This window comes from Xenopus laevis, chromosome 2S (genome assembly GCF_017654675.1).
Source record: "Xenopus laevis strain J_2021 chromosome 2S, Xenopus_laevis_v10.1, whole genome shotgun sequence".
In the NCBI taxonomy this organism is placed as follows: Eukaryota; Metazoa; Chordata; class Amphibia; order Anura; family Pipidae; genus Xenopus; species Xenopus laevis.
In genome coordinates, this window is record NC_054374.1 from 38,629,747 (window position 1) to 38,646,856 (window position 17,110).

The window sequence follows — 17,110 nt, forward strand, 5'->3', positions numbered from 1 at the left end:
AGCATCATGTGACATGTGAAGTGTGTTAGTTGCAGCTGCAAATAAACTGTTAGATTTACAAATTCACAGATAAATCATTAAGTAATCATTAATAAATCATTAATTAAACAAAAGAAAAAAATAACGATTATTTATGACAGATTATAGCCTACTGGATTGTTGATCATTTTTGATAGTTTCTCTTTGAAGAGCTACTATAAAGTATATGTTGCTGCAGAATTTTGCATAGTAGTGTGGATTATATGCACTGCCATTGTTTTATGGTATCTCTGAGAACAAACTTTATGAAAATTCAGGGAATTGTGTCTGCTATGGAGTAATTAAAATATGAACCATAAAGGGACCACATCCTCTCCTGCCATATCAACTTGTTCTGCCAGGAGGATTGGGGACAGAAAGGATAAAATAGGTCAGCACTAAGAAGTCGATGAGATAAAAGACTAGAGAGGTGTTTTATTTCAGATGGTTGAGGTTTTTATTCTATATCCCTACCCCATTTTTTTTACCTCTGTGGTAATCATTGACCTATTTTTCCACTTTCTGTATCCATCATCAAAATATGGTCAGGTCTTCAGCAACAGGAATCAATACCCCCTGGGTTGGCCTTACTGCTAGGGGATCATAAAATTTTGATTTCGCCGAATCCAAAATAGCAGTCCTTCTTGAATGTAGCCTGAAGAAAATGGCACTGAAGAAAGGCAGCTCAAGTATCCCAAAAAAGTTCCACCCGGGCGGGAAACAGGCGTTTTAGTAGCTGTTGCAGTGAATGAGGGAGAAAAGTCCCAGCTGCCTGCCCCAGGGTTGATCTCTGGGATTGCCAAGGTGGGGGTGAAAGCAGCCTGTCTGTGATGTAATGAGGGATCATGTTGAAAAATATGACTGTTGGCTGCATCCTTTTCTGAAAGGCCATCTCAATGAAACTCTTTTTGGCTGCCCTTTGTTTTACAGGGGTTGGCCTTTTATACTACCCAGGTAGTATAGAAGGCTTCAGAGCTGGGGATCTCCACCTAGTACCTTGCTAGAAGCTTGAACTTACTAGATGCTAGAACTTTGGGGGGGGGGGTCCCCATATAGCATCCCCACCCTGCTGCCCTTTTCAGGGCTTGCCTAGCATCAGTCCACGCTTGACCTTGGTAAATCTTTTACTGTGGAAAGTGTTCTATACAAAGCTTGAAAAAAAATATTTGGGTAGCAAATTAGCAAAGGCAGATTTGGCGCTTTACCAAACCCTAAATATCAGTTATTCGTTAATGTAGCCTGACGTCCACTTGCTTGTCTTGCTGGGTGACCTATGATTTGTGGCTCAGTTTCTGGCACTATGAGGCCAATATTGTCCTCTAAAATTCATTTTATAATCTTCTGATTTTGTAATGCCATGCACACACAGCTGCTGGAGTGCCAAATATGGGGTGTGATTGGTTTTTGGTAGCCCCTATGTGGGCTGGCAGCCTACTACTAGCTTTGTTTGGCAGTACACTTTTTATTTCTTATGCAAAAAATGCCTTCAAACCAAGAATTCCAAAATAAGCACCTGCTTTGAGGGCACTGGGAACAAAATCCAGTAAGGTGGTGAGCAAGTTATTGCTCATGAGACGCTGGTTGGGGACCACTATGCCTAAAGCATAGAAAACCCTTTCACTTAAAGGACCAGTAATATAAAACACATTTAAAAAAAAATTTGTTTGTACTTAATGAAAAAAAACCCACGAAGACACTTAACTTCGCAAAGTCTTTATTAAGAAATAACTTACCGATTCTCTGCTTGCACTTGCATGCAGCAATTCATTCAGGCAGGTTGCAAAAGGCAAACATGGATTGCTTGTTAAATCCTGCCTTCCTAGTCTTAATAACACATTGGGGCAAATTTACTAAAGCGTAAAGTGGCTAACCCTAGCGTAAACTCGCCAGTGTGACGTCATTTTGTTACTTCGCTGATTTACTAACGGGTGTTGGCGTAAATTCGCTAGCGAAGTGGACCCTTACGCCAGGCGAAGTTGTGCTATGGCGAAGGGACGTAACTACGCTAATTCACTAACTTGTGCATTTTACTGAACGTTACCTCTTGCGCCAGACTTTACTTCGCCAGGTCAGACCAGGAGAAGTTCAATACAATTGAGTTTGTCCAAAAATAGTTGAAATTTTTTGGGGGATACCTTCCCCCCTACATTTCCTAACATATGGCAACTCAAGGATACAGTGGGCACATGTGTAGGGCAATAGAACAGCTTTATTTTATTTTTTAAAGGTTTCATGGACTTGTGTAGTGTAATGTAGTTGCTGCACCATATACATCCATTATATTTTAACTTCGCGCCGTATTCAAATTAGCCATGCTAGCGTAATTTCGCTTTGACGAAGTAACGGTAGCGCAACTTCACTACCAAATTATGGAATCGAGAAAACCCCAGGTCCAGAGCATTCTGGATAACAGGTGCCATACCTGTACCAACAAAATTATGTGAACAAAATGCAAAGCAGCTGCAGATGAGATGACCTCGATGATCCAGGGCTTAAGTCCTTTATCAGGAGGAGAAAAGACTTTAAAACTTCAGGGTATTCTCTACATTACCAACGTGTCTGCTTTGCATACATTTATTTATTTATAAATATAGATTTTTGCCATAGCAATTTTCTTTATTGTGGGTCTATATTATGGATGTGCATTGGATTTTGAACAAATATTTTGTTCCTCAGAACTGAATCTGATTTATAGGATGACCATTACCCGCACAGCCACTCCTGCCATGAGGTAAGGTGAGAACTTTGAGTTAGGCGGCATGGAGCGGACAGTTACCAGGAGCGGTAAAAAAAAAAAAAACCTCCGCTGGTAAAGAGCCGAATTTCTGTTTTTTAATACGAAAATTTGACTCTGCTAGTGCAGCAAGCACAATAGCGCTCACTGGACTTGTGATGTGGCCCCTCTCCGACGCTAAAAGTGGAAAGTTTGGAGCATGGTGGGGCGTAGCCTCTGAAACACTGCTGATTACCCATAGACTGCATTTTAATTAAGTAATTCTAATTTTTAAAAAAATTGATTTCCTTTACAATGGTATGACACAGAAATCCTAAAAGAACACCCACTTCTCATGGAAACATCTCACAGTGTCAACAGATTGTTGGCTACTCACCTACACTGAAAATCCAGCTCTCTGTAAAGTCTCTTTTGATAGAATTGGACAGATTTCCTCTTTTTCTGTAATAATAAAACAGTACCTTGTACTTGATCCCACCTAAGATATAATTAATCCTTACTGGAAGCAAAACCAACTTGATCGGTTTAAAACCACATAAGGACAGTGTCGGAGTGGCCCACCATGATACCAGGAAAACTCCCGGTGGGCCCAGGTGTCAGTGGGCCTCTTGCTTCTAAACATTTGGCCTATTTCATGGTCATTCCCTATTTCTTAGGCTTAATAATGGAAGAATAGAGTATAGTAAGTAGACTAGGAGAATAAAAAGGTTAAGTGAGGAGAGGAGAAATAATAGTTTGGAAAGTGGGCCCATGGTCTAAGGTTTTCTGTTGAGCCCCTGGTATCCCATAAGGATAATTGGGCATGGAGAGAGCACGGCTTTCCTGTCCAGTCATTGTCCAGTTTAACACATTTTGAATAAGGTTTGCAGCAAGTTTGATTGATCTGCTTTCGAGATTGTCGGCAGAGGATCCAGTGTGCGTATTTGAAGCTTCAGAAATTTTCCCCAGGAGCCAGAAGGGGAGTATTGTGATTCCGGCTGCTATGGCGAGCTCTTGTTTTTGCCATGCAACGTTTACCTTTGTTTTGTGAATTAAATGTTTTTTAATAGACTACGGTTTGAAGATCCAAATTACAGAAATATCCTTTATTCATTCTGATTCTGGAGAACAGGTCCCATACCTGTACCAACCTGCAATTCCTTTACAAGCTATTTGCTCTGTACTAGTAGCAGCAACACCACTGAATATGTTAAGGATGTTTTCCTTTAAAATAAGAGGGAAGGTGACAGTAAGGAAATGTTAAACTGCCTGTCTCAATCGTCCCTCGAATGAATCAATGTATATGATTTATTACACAATAAAGCAATTATTTTAGTCCTTTAAATAGGCACCAATGAATACATTAATATATTAAAGAAGTGAATAAATCACCTTATAAATAATACAATTTCTCCTAGCCTTTAAAGGGGTGTTTCACCTTTAAGGTCATTTTTAATATGTTATAGAATGACTATTTCTAAGCCGCTTTTTTCATTATTTATTCTTTATAGTTTTATAAATTGTCGTTCTCTCCTATTTACATTCTAGCCCCTTCTTTAAATCCATACATGGTTGCTAGGGTAATTTGGACATGGAGAGCTGCTGAATAAAAATCTAAAAAAACACAAATAAAAAAAATGAAAACCAATTGCAAACAATCTCTAGATCATACTAAAAGTTAACTTAAAGGTGAACAACCCCTTTAAAGAGTCAATAACAAGTACTATGATCTTAATGTTAAATCTATTTAAATGTATCTGTTGATGCAGAACTATTTTTTTTTGTCAGCAAAATTCCAATATGAAATTCTGTAGAGAGCATTTGGCACATTTATCTTCCTGTGTAAGATCTAAAACCATTGTATTTAACAGAGTGTGTCTATCTGCGTGTTCCTTTTTGCCATTATCAGTCTGAATGGCTGCCCCCATGGCTACACAGCAGCCTATACACTATATTAGAGCTTCTGAGCCAAACATATAATTTTTACCAATGCAGGGTACACGCTATGCAACAGTACATTCTATTTAAATGCATATAAAACTTTTTTGGTGTTACTGGCCTTTTAACGGATTTGCATCAACCATACGCCTCAGTCAGTTGCAATAATTCTTTCCTATTAATTGCAAGGTGCACTTGGCAAAAAGGCTCTATCTGTCAACATGTCGTGCATATATTTATATGGTGATCCATTATATTACACAAAGGCATGTGTGACCTGCCCTCAAAACAGGTTAGTTTACTATTATTGGAGGATATCACTGCAAATTTAAATTTTAGCCTCTACAAGTATAAGACTAATGACTTTTGGTTCAGTACAAAATACATTTATTTTTCTTTTCTAATTTTAAGTTCCTAAACTTGTAAGTTGAAACCTTCTGCTTCATCCACCATGTCACCACTTTGCCAGACTCACTTTTTAGAATCAGTAATGTCACGGCGGGTGGAGAAACAAATGCTGAATACTTTCTTATGTTTCAAGAAGAACCAAATGCAGAGTGTCCTTTACTTTGTGCTTGCCATATTTACAACCACTTCATTGTTTTTGCTATAAAGAGGCTGGGAATGCAATACATCATTGTGTGACTGCCCTACTGAATATGCGCTTTGTAAAGCTGGCCATAGATGCAAAGATAATGTTTATTTTAAGAACCATGTGTGGACCGTCCTTACATTTTTTGTCCCATTGTGATCCGTCTTTTAGTCGATCGGACAGGTTAAAATATTTATGTCGGCTGAAAAGAACATCTCTGCATGTATTGCATCAATGTGTGACTGTCACTGTGATTTGTCGGATATAACTTTCGTGCAATTGTTGTCACGGCCAGAACATCATCTGATTTGTTCTTTTACTACTTTATTTATTCTGAATGATTAGGGACAGGTCGGAAGATTGCGGAATACAATCGTTCATCGGATACAAAGGTGAAATCTGCACGTCTATGGCCTGCTTGAGTGTGCCTGAAAAATGATAACCAGTGTTTACTGGCCTATTAACAGTTTCTCTCATCCGGACAATGTTCCTTTTGCAATTTAAATGTTTCATCTACATAAAGTATTGAACTGATTTAGGATGTCAGCTTTCAGTTTAAAGAGGGTTAGATTAAGGGGGTTATTTATGAAAATCCAAATTTTTCTATTTCAATTTAGGAAAGGAAAGTCCGACCGTGCCACAATTTGACCTTATTTATTATTAATAAGCTCGATTTAATTGGATCGGGGGAAAAGTCGACAAAAATCGAGCGAGAATCATATGATTTTTCATGGTTTTTTTTCCCCCCAATTGTACAATTTTTTCGGCCTTTCCCCCTCCCCCAAAAATATTTTGTCCCGAAAAGACAGAGATAGTCGGATTTTCCGGCTAATTCCAGCGCAGACCACAGAAACTTCCTATAAATCAATATAATACTCCAATTGACTTATGTACAACATCGGCAGGTCTGGGTTGCCGGATTTTCAGATTGACTTTTTCCATCCTCGGAGTATAATACATCTATAAAAATTATAGGTTTTTTTCCACTAAAAATTTGGATTTTATAGTAAAAAAACCCCCCTCAAATTTTCACGATTTTGGCATTCGGACTTTAATAAATAACACCCTCAATTGAAGTTCTGATTAAACAACAAAATTCGAAAAGAAGCTCCTCTCGCACTCCCTGGCCTACGTGTTGATTGCCCAGTGCAAGGTGACGAAGGGATCGATCGGCACCCTCCAACTGTAGGTAAGAAAAGTAGGTAAGAAATCACTGGCACTCAAAGGGCAGGTGCATGAAGGGACAGTCCCTTGCGTTTTATTCGGTGTCAGGCCCTTGATAAACGTCGCATTTTCTGCTCATAAAACGCAAGGGACTGTCCCTGCTTGCACCTGCTCTTTAAATGCCAGTAATTTCTTACCTGATTAAACAACAAGCCATTTAGCTGGCAAATTACACAAGTGGCTTTGCATGAAATGTGCAAACTAAAAGTGTCAGCGACAGGCCCACTTAGAATCTCACTTTAATAATTCAATTCTAACCAGCTGTTAATAATGGACTTCAGACAGAAACGGATGATAAAACGTGACAATAAGAAATGGCAGAAAACAAACAAAAAAAAGTCAAAATAAATGGAAAGCTTGTTAAATAAATAAAGTGTTCATTATTTTTTTTTTTTTAAAGTAAGCACAATAAGCTTTTTGTACAGACAGTGGAAACTGAATTGTTGGTAAATTCATAGCAGTGATTACCCTGGCGCCCACCATTTTATTGACAGTAATGTTTCTCTATATCATTAGAACAAAATCACAGTGATTGTATTCTGTTACAATGATGCACAGGAATGTTTAACAAAATATATTTATACCTATAAATAAATAGCCTATATTTTTACATACATATGTATATACACATATATGTAAATGGATAATATCTAGTTATGGTTTTTCAATGAAAAAATAAACTTAATGTTTTTGGGGGTTTTTTTTTTGGAGTTAAATGTAAAAAATCAGAAGCTAAGAAGTGACTCGATGATTAACACACAAGTGGAACTGAAATATGGGTTGCATTATTTGATACTAGTTTAAACACCAGTAAAGTGAATGTTGACACAGAAAGGATGCACACATTAACCCACGGATTCATTCCGAATGGATGCAAGCTCTGGTAATTAGCTATATGAATGGTGGACACTCCAAAAGCAAAGACACAAATTAGAGTTTCAAAGCAATGACATTTTCTAGCTGAAGCGCAGTTTGTGGAGGGAAGATGCAACATTGTTTGGGTAAAAACCTGGCTGCCATTACCAATGCCAAGCCCCTGCTATCATGCATACAGCAACTTGTGTCCTGATAAACAAAGCGTCTGCGGATAACTTGTCTGGCCCAGTGCAAACACAGGGAAACCATCATGGAGAAAAGGTCATGGGCTGCAAATTGCGATGACTTTACTGAAACTAATTGTGTGTTTGTGTCCTTCCCCTTTTGGCTTATGTATAACATTTGTTAAGACAGCAGGGAACAGTTGGGTCAAACAGTGGTAGTTATACTCGGGCCAGACAAGTCGGATCTTGGCCTGTGGAAAAACGTGGGACAAAAATCCACTCCTCCGCTGCTGCCCTTCTGCCTGTACCCGGAAACATTACCCCCGCTCTGGTGGCGAAATGCAAAATCTCATGTTTTGGCAGCTAAATTCCCCAAATCTACCTGCAACCGAGTGTCAGTGTTCCCAGGTGCATGCACATCAGCAGACAAGTTGATTCTGGATCTGTGTTTCTCCACAGGCCAAGATCCAACTCGTGTGTCCCTAGCCTTGGGCTCTTATGTAGATTCTACTACTCAACTTGGTCACAATTCGCAACAAAACTAACCAAAAAAACAAAACCTCATACAGGAAAAAGCTAGTCTAGTCAGTTAGCGAGATCTTAAAGGATCAGTAACATAAATTTTTTGATTCGTTAGTATATAATAGAAAAAAAACCCACACAAATGAAACTTTGAAATCGCTAAGTCTTTATTAAGAAGTAACTTACCGAAACTCTGCTTGCGCTTCTCTTCAGAAAATGCGTCGGGGCAACGATCCATTGTGCGGCGCTCAATTTCTCCTCCCTGGCTATCTCCTATAAGGAAGACAGGGAGGAGAAATCGAGCGCCAACCGATGGATCGCCCTTTCTGAAGAAGAGCGCAAGCGGAAGTTATTTCTTAATAAAGTCTTCAAAGTTTCATTTGTCATTGTGTTTTTTTTTCATTGTATACCAACGAATTTTAAAAGAAAAAAATTTGATGTTACTGGTCCTTCTAAGCAGCAGCTTGGTTCATATTCATAAATGAGTAAACTGGCCTCAGGCCCTCAAGACTGAGCATGTTTATAAATGAACATAGAATTATGCAGATGAATGAATCACTAATCCACTTGATACGGTTTAATCTTCAAGGGTCTGAGCAGACTGATTGACCACTATTTGGCATTGACTGATATTCTGGTGTTTCCTAACCTGACCAGTGTGAAATCAGGAGATTTTAGGCCCTATTTCTTTTTCCTATTGAAACAGACTAAATATTGGACAACTGAAGGGACCAGTTTTGCATTCACAGATGATGCCGTTTAGTCCGTTGTCCTCACTTGGTAATATATTTTGTGAAGGATTCGGTATTAAACCCAATCATAGTACATTCCTAAACATATAAATATGACATGTCATTTAAAAGCACTGGTGGCTTTTGTACTTCACAGAGGTATAGGACTACATCAAAATCAAGGTGGAATTCTATGCTATAAAGCACACAAAATCTTTAAACTAGAACAAATAAATTTTGTCAGAAGCCAGCAAATAAGTTGTCTATATTGCATAGTAATTGAATCTAAATTTTACTATGACTTTTCCTAAATAAAGAAACAGTATTTCATAATGGAGATACTGGTATGCGTTGAGTTTTAATTTACACCGAAAGAGCATGTGGATTATAGCTTTGTGTCAATATTTTGTACAGGGGATGAAGATAGAATTTTAGTCATGAGATCTAATCAGTAAAAAGAAGTCTAAGGGCAAACTCAGCTGGACATAACAAAAATGCATTAAAAAAAACAAATCATATTAACAAAAATTAACAGGCATCAAAAGGAAAAAAAAAGATCAACTTTTTTTTAGGAATCAAATCAAATAAACAATAAATAAAGATTTTTCCCAAAATGGCATGACATGATACAATTATTCCACTTTGAAAGAGGAATTTTTAGTGCTTGTAGTTAATATTTTATGCTGGCTTCCCAGACTTCAATCCGGGGGTTCCAAAGAGAATATCAATGTGTTCATCTCAGTACAGTGCACTCCACCTTAACAAAATTATCTTTTCACATGGACAAATGGTAACATATGATGGAGCAAGGTAGGATCTAGTCTGTGTTACTAAATAAACAAAGATCCCTTTTGCTATGTAATCCTATGGGCATTGGTGCTAGATCCAAATTTGCATAAAGATGATTTTTGATGAACAGGAGAAAAGTTATAATCATCCATATTTAATAAAGTGTGCCCAGGTACGGTAGCCCATAACAACCAATATGATTTTTGCTTTTGAATGCAGCTTGCTGACTGGTTGCTCTAGGTGACTAAACTTTGCACAGTTTATTACATTTCCCCACAAGGTTTCAACATTAACACTCATTGCTTTCCTATAAATCAATATAATACTTAAGCCACACTACATCCCTTTATAAAAGGACCCTTTTACAGAGACATGGGGTGAAGGACGCAATCATCTTTGTAACCACCAATGTAAAAAGCACTAGCTTATGTCATCCCTTGATAACCTTTTGAAGCTGTTTTGCCGTTTAATACACAGTGTTCTAACATAGTAAACTGTGGGGATTTTATAATTTAAGAAATGAGTGGATTGACCACAGCCACTTGACATTACACCAGAAGGATAATTGCAAGGGAGGAGAGCACTAGCTAGAATACTGATGTTTCTGCTCCATTCTGATAGCATAGTCAGTGTGAATAGGATCATGCACTAGACTTTATTTTAAAAAATATATATTTTTATTTAAATGGTAAATAAGTATGGCCACTGGTTACTTAATTCAGTGATACTGCAAACTATGCATTCTGATAGCTGAAACATGTTAGGAACTGTTTTTTCTAGTACTTCATGAGGATGAGAAGTATAACAATAAGGTCCCATGATAAGCAGGCTGAAGGAGTCTTCTAGTATCCTCTGGAACTGTATGAAGGGATATGTGTTTGTATATATAATGTAGACTAGGCATAAACATGCGTGTAGTAGTTGTGCCCAACCCACTAGAGCAAAAGCATTTCATCTAAACCCTCTTAACAATGCTCTAGCAATTAATACTCACAGAGTAAAATAAGGACAGTCAACCTTTAGCCCTCCAGCTCTTACTGAGCTACAACTCCCAGCACCGAACAAAAGAATAATGCTGGAGTTTCATTTAAACAACAGCTGGAAGGCCACAGTTTGACTACCCCTTTGAAAAAAACGTTGAAAAGTTGTTTTTGTTTTCTTTCTCAGAGCCAATATGTTCATCCTTTCCATAAGACATTCTATAAAAGGAATAATGCACTGGTCCACCAAACCATATAACAGACCACTTTTTTCTGCAACATTCCACTTACTACCACAAAAGCCTGTACATTGTTTGCAAATTTTATTGACTTTTGTGGCAGCAAAGAAATCAGTTTTTCTGTGTTATCATGCTTACATCCACTGTTTGCTTAGGCTACCACAACAAAGATGGTGGTAATGCTTATTTTTATTGGTAAATGTTCCCTGTAGCGGTCACGGTTATGAAGATGTTCAACAACACTATGCATACGTTACCCACTTCATGCCTTACTTCTTTAAGAGATCATCAATTTGTATTCTACAAAGCAACATGTTTTAAAAAAAAAAAAAACAAAAGCAAAAAATTAAAAGTTTATGTTAAGTAAAAGAAATAAATGTCCCGTTCATATTTACTGATTACAAGTAAAAAGGAGAAAAATGAGACGTCACCACGAGTGGCTGCCACGGAGACAATGAAGAACCATAAAACTTCCAGCGCACTGGGCCCTTTAATGTCTGTTAAAGAGAAGGGAATGAGTCTTTTTCCAAAAGCCAATGACAGTGTGGGTGTAAAACCCTGTTTACAGAAATCTGCGCTTCTCTTCCTTGGAACATGACTTGGTAGGAATGTATGGAGTTTCAGGAGAAGTTGCTCGTCAGATAATTTACTTTGTTAATTAATTCTTACTTTATTAATTTGAGTATTTAGGCTAGCTTCAAAGTGCTGACAGGGAATGATGGCATGGTTACCATAGTCACCGGGTTTAGGACTGTTTGCCCAACTAACTGGGGGTGGTGGATGACTTGGGTCCCCACAGTTGGCTTTGTCATGACAGCCTGCTGACCCAGGTTTGTGGTTCCGTTAACTTGTGGGTGAGAGATGGTGTGAGCAATGTGGCTCATCATGGGTTGACTTACTGCAACTGATTGAGGATAAATGGGTAATTGCTGACCCAGATGGGTCATGTGATTAATGGTTGCTGGGTGCACAGTGATGTGGCCAATTGGCTGAGCAGCAGTGGTTAGCTGTACAGGGCTTGACGTGGAAGGTGCAATATGAGCAATGTGCTTGGTCTGCGGCCCTGGTATGACATGATTTAGAGTCTGAATGACTGACGCATGAGTAGTGGCCGTGTGAGCTATCACTGTCGACTGCACCGTAGATGCAGCCATAATATGAGTCTGCGCTGGAACCATGGCCTGTGTTGGAACCAGTGCTTGACTGGAGATCTGAGGCTGTGTGTGGTATGAAGGGACTTGTTTCTGCTGAATGGACACATGTTGAGGCAAAACAGTGGAATGGGGATTGTGGACTGCTGCACTTGATGGTACCATCTTCAGAAGACCAGGCTGCTGACGTTTTGCGTTTACGGGCCTGTCGTCATCCATGTCGTCATCAATATTGTCTTCACCTTCTGCAAAGTAAAATGGAATATTATTATTAACATTATTAAGTGCCAACATATCCTGCAGCACTGTGCAACTGTGTAAATGGGTCTACATAGTGAGAGTACAGTTTAAATATAAAAAAACAACTAATGTAAAGAGGGTCCAGCTCAAAAGAGCCTTCAATCTATGTAATTAAAGGCACATGTTTTGTCCCGGTGTAGTAACCAGATTTATGTTTTTAAATAGGTGATCATTAAATGCTACCTGCTGATTTGTTGCTCTAGGTGACTACACTTATAGTAAACGTTGCACCTTATAATGCATGAGCCCAACAGTACATTGTACTAGAGAGCAGAAGCAGACATCAGTGCCTACAATATAATATTTTATACACTGCAATGTATTTAAAAGAGAATTAAACCCTAAAAGTTAATATAGCTAAAAATGACATATTTTAAATATTGAACTTATTGTGCCAGCCTAAAGTTTCAGCTTGTCAATAGCAGCAATGATCCAGGACTTCAAACTTGTCACAGGGGGTCACCATCTTGTAAATTGTCTGTGACACTCACATGCTCAGTGGGCTCTGAGCAGCTGTTGAGAAGCTAAGCTTAGGTGTCGTTGCAAATTATCAAGCACAAACTGAGGTTGGCCTATAATATAAGATGATGCTACAAGACGAATTATTAAAATCTTATGCTAGTTGGTTTCTGTGCTGCTATGTAGTTATTTTCTGTATTACTAATCAGCCTTATATTGTGACATTTATATTCTATGTGTACTATATATTCTGAGTGGATCCCTACGCTCAGTAAGCAACAGCAACACAGAGCATGTGAAGTGAATCAGCAGAGAAGAAGACGGGGAGCTACTGGGGCATCTTTGGAGACAGATCTTTACTGCTAAAGGGCTGTTGCCTTGGGCTGGTACAGAAGAAAAAAACATAATGTACCACATTTCTATTTCTAGCCTAGTTCATTAGGCTTTAGTTGTCCTTTAAGGAGTGGCTCTATGGTCCGTTTTATAGGATTCATTCAGTATTCCACTATGCATTTTTACAGGGGCTGAGGGGCAAATTTATTTGCTCTTTATCAAAATTTTTCTGACGAGAAGGATTATAAGAAATTGGCACATGTATCAAAGCTGAAACCTGCACAGTCACAATATACTCTACTGCTCTGAACAATCAAATGTCAATTTGCTCTATGGCACAGAGATATATCGCTTTCCTCTTTGAAACAAATGACAATAATTTCAGCAAGGAAAATAATTTGAGAGAACAAAAACCTTTCAGTATTTTTTTTGTCAAAGGGTTACTATGGATATTGCTTAGGGATGATGGCTTAGCCCATAAGCTTTACCAAGGTCAAAGCTTATTAAAGGTTGCCACTTTGTTATGTACACAAAAGGGATCACCCAACAGATGTTGGGAATTAGGATGCACAAGAAGACGTTGACCACTGATGACTTACATATATTCAAAGAGTAAAAGTTATATTCACCAATAGGCATTCTCATTTGTAGCTTTTGGCAATAATGTATAGCAAGTAACACAGTTACATATGAAAAATAACATAAAAAAAAAACAATATTTGGAAAGAAACTACTACAAACATAATATTTATTTTTTGCCCGTGGTCTAACAAATTGTTTTACAGTGGCCCATGTCTACTTATTGGTTCCTGATGTGTTGTATCAAACATGTTTTTGCACACAGACATAAATATTAACCATAAATTCAAGATTTTTCTGCTGTTACCTTCCCCATATGTAATATTTCTCTTTAGATATATTTTTATTCTTATGAGTTTACAAAGTTGGCTGTTATTTTATTTTAAGTCACATGATTTTATTATAAAGAGTAACCAAGATAGAACCAGTCAACCTTTCTTGCAAAACCAGTTAATATTCTATAACTAGACAGCAGGGGGCAGCAGGTGTAGATATTAAATATTCTTAAAATGGACTCATACAAAATATGCATTTTATAGATGTTACAGCCAGGATTGGTCACAAGGTAAAACGCTTCATGTACAGTGTATTGGTCATGTGTGTACAAAATAAAATACAGTGTACAAAGCACAGTTGTCTTTTTACCTCCTGCCTGTTTGAAATATGGCTACAATCTTACCTTTCAGTGCACAGTTTGAGGCTGATATAAAAAAATATAAAAATATCAGAAATAATGGTCAGACTCGTCCCTACCCTACCTATAGCACTTTGTGTGACTGCATAGTCTGAATATCCCAAAGGCTGGCCATGAATTCAATGTCAGCTGTAATGTATTAAGAGTCCCATATTTCCAAATCCTCATATTTAATCAGCCTAGATAGGCTATTGTTTTCTTCTCCTCACTGGCTAAGGAGGAGAGCAGAGAAAAATAAAAAAATGATAAAGAGGAAATTAAACTGATTTCCTCAGTCAACTGGACAAGCACTGCTACATATATTAATGCCCATCAGAATAGAAATAATTTTAAAATCACATCTATAAACAGTACTGATGAGGTAGGGTTTAAAGCTGTGGAACAATTTCCGTGTTAGTATTATACACCAAAATGTACTATTAGTGCCAACACATATGCTAACCAATGATGTATGAGAAGAGCCATATACAAAAACTGCCAGCGTTATGTATGATATACCTGAGGCTGTCGAGGTAGAGGCCTGGTCGTCCTCTGGCTGAACTGTCTGACGAACAATTCGATCAATCTCCATGATGTCCATCCACTGACTGAGCTCATTCTTCAGATCTGCTAGCCGCTGTTGTGTGGCAATCTTCTCCCTTGCTAAGCGCTCCATTTCGTGCTCATATTCTTTCTCCTTCCTCTTCAAACTCTAAAAACACAAGATCAAAGTAGAAAACGAAGTTGTCACGTGGAAGAGCTTTCTACAACTTGTTTGCCTGGTTTCTAAAATTGATCAGATGACAAAGAAATTCAACAAAATGTATTTTTATTTTCTGCTCTCGTTGCTTTTAATTACTGAAAAGGGGGCACTTATAGATAGTTACATTATGACCACTAAGCATGTTATATATTTAATTCATTATACTTCTCTCTCGGACCAATTCTTTTGAATGTTGCACATACCCAACATTAAATGGTCCCTAGAAATCATATTCAGATGTTGACAATGATGCACCAAATATTTTTCTATTTTTTTCCTCGTATGTTAGATTTAACTGCACAGAATATATATCCTGGGGCATAAGATATAGATTATAAAGTTGGCTAACAAAAACATTTTTTTGCATCTCCATAACGAAAATTTGGCTGATCCACTAGCCACCAAAGCTGGCTGGCTAACTTATTTTCAATCTTGTTTGGCCAGTGTGGTTGCTCAGACACATGGTCCCTCGCTTGATGTGATGGATCAGCCCCAGGGAGTGTGGAAAAAAAATGCAATTTAGCCATTCCTGTGTCTCAAAACTGCACGAACATCCAGTTAACCTTCCTGCAGGACACTCTGTGATATTGGTTTACGAAACAGCGATGTGCTCTAAAATCATTGCGATGTCCCAAATACGCAAACATACCCATTTACTTAACGTTAAAGGAGAAGGAAAGGCAAATGTAAATACTTATCTCCCAGTAATGTACACCCCAATTCCTCTGAAATTGCTAAGGTAGCGAGTCACATATTCCACTCTAATCATCAGTAATCCTTGTCATCGTTCAGACAGGCGCCATCTTGGAAAGATAAAGGACGCTTCCTTCACCTCCTTCTCCGTATTTCGCATGCGCTAAAAAAAAAAAACAACTTGACCCCAGGAGCGCATCACTACAGACGTAGCGCTCATTAGGAATCAGCGCCAGCAGATCAGTAGTGGCAGCACGAAGGACTTGCACAGTAGATGTATATTACAGCAGGATACAAGAAGACTGTGTGCAGCGTGACGTCACCCGAGTCCACCGCTGCAGTCTGCCTATGAGCGCTACCCTTCCACATCATACTAGGGAGAAAACTTTTAAAAGGCTACGTAAGTTCCTTTTCCACAAGCCTTTGATTAGAAGCGTATTTATAATTTGCCTTTCCTTCTCCTTTAATTTCAGCGAGTTTCAAATTTTCTGGCGATCAGAATAAGTTTGCAGATATTTTTGCTATAAAATAGTGTTAATCTTTGCAAATTTTTTTGCGATACAATGGACTTATTTTATGTCAATTTTTAATGACAGAAATGTGGTTCTTCATTGAGAAAACTTTATTGAACATGCTGTATTGACAGCAATACTAGACAATAGAAATTTGATATGCTTTTTCAAAACTTGATAGATTGGTATGGCCTAGTATGATAGAAAGTATGGCCTGCCTATTCAATCAGAATAACTCTTGACATCACTGTCACGACTGACGAATCCTTCCATCCCTCCTGCAAATTATTCCCCTCTGAGCTGAAAAAACCTGCTGTAGCAGCAGACAATAGCAGGAACCACATCACTTCTCTCTCTTCGCCTGTCACGTCTCTCTCTTCTCCTGTCAGCAATGGTAACAGGAACAGGAAAGAATGATGGGTAAAACAAAGTGTGATATTTCCTGCCCCTTGAGAATTTTCTGGCGAAAAAAATACTTTTTCGCCACTACATAGGTGGCGGTAAAATTTTGCGAATATTCTTGTGTAAATTTTGTCTTTAAAAATATAAATCAGTGGAGTGCACTCCAATTTTCTCTCAAAAAAAGAGCGTTTTTTTAGCTACAATTAAATAGGTGCAATAAGCCCCAACACAGGCCTCCATATAAGAATGAGAATTACCCCAACGTTTCGGCAAAAAGGGGAAATCCCCTTGAGAAAGGCTTTTAGCCAAAACGTTGGGGTAATTCTCATTCTTTGGTCAGTATATCCGCTTCCTTAGCTTGTGATTGCGCCAAGGTGGTATGTACCTGTATTACAATACTTATCACATTGAATTGATTTTCATGATATTACTTGCCAAATCGACTTTCATATGTATTGT

The 17,110-nt window shown here is 38.1% G+C and overlaps 1 protein-coding gene across 2 annotated transcripts in view; it reads right to left on the reverse strand.

Moving 5' to 3' along the window:
- Positions 1–6,830: 6,830 nt before the first annotated feature.
- Positions 6,831–17,110, reverse strand: part of mnt.S (MAX network transcriptional repressor S homeolog) — a 54,744-nt gene continuing 44,464 nt past the window's right edge. For both annotated transcript variants that reach the window (XM_018249113.2, XM_018249112.2), the window contains 2 exons: positions 14,801–14,993; positions 6,831–12,182 (listed from right to left, as the gene is read on the reverse strand). In XM_018249113.2, the coding sequence (XP_018104602.1) occupies positions 11,473–12,182; positions 14,801–14,993 (903 nt within the window). In that variant the 3' untranslated portion in view covers positions 6,831–11,472. The remainder of the gene's footprint in view (positions 12,183–14,800; positions 14,994–17,110) is intronic.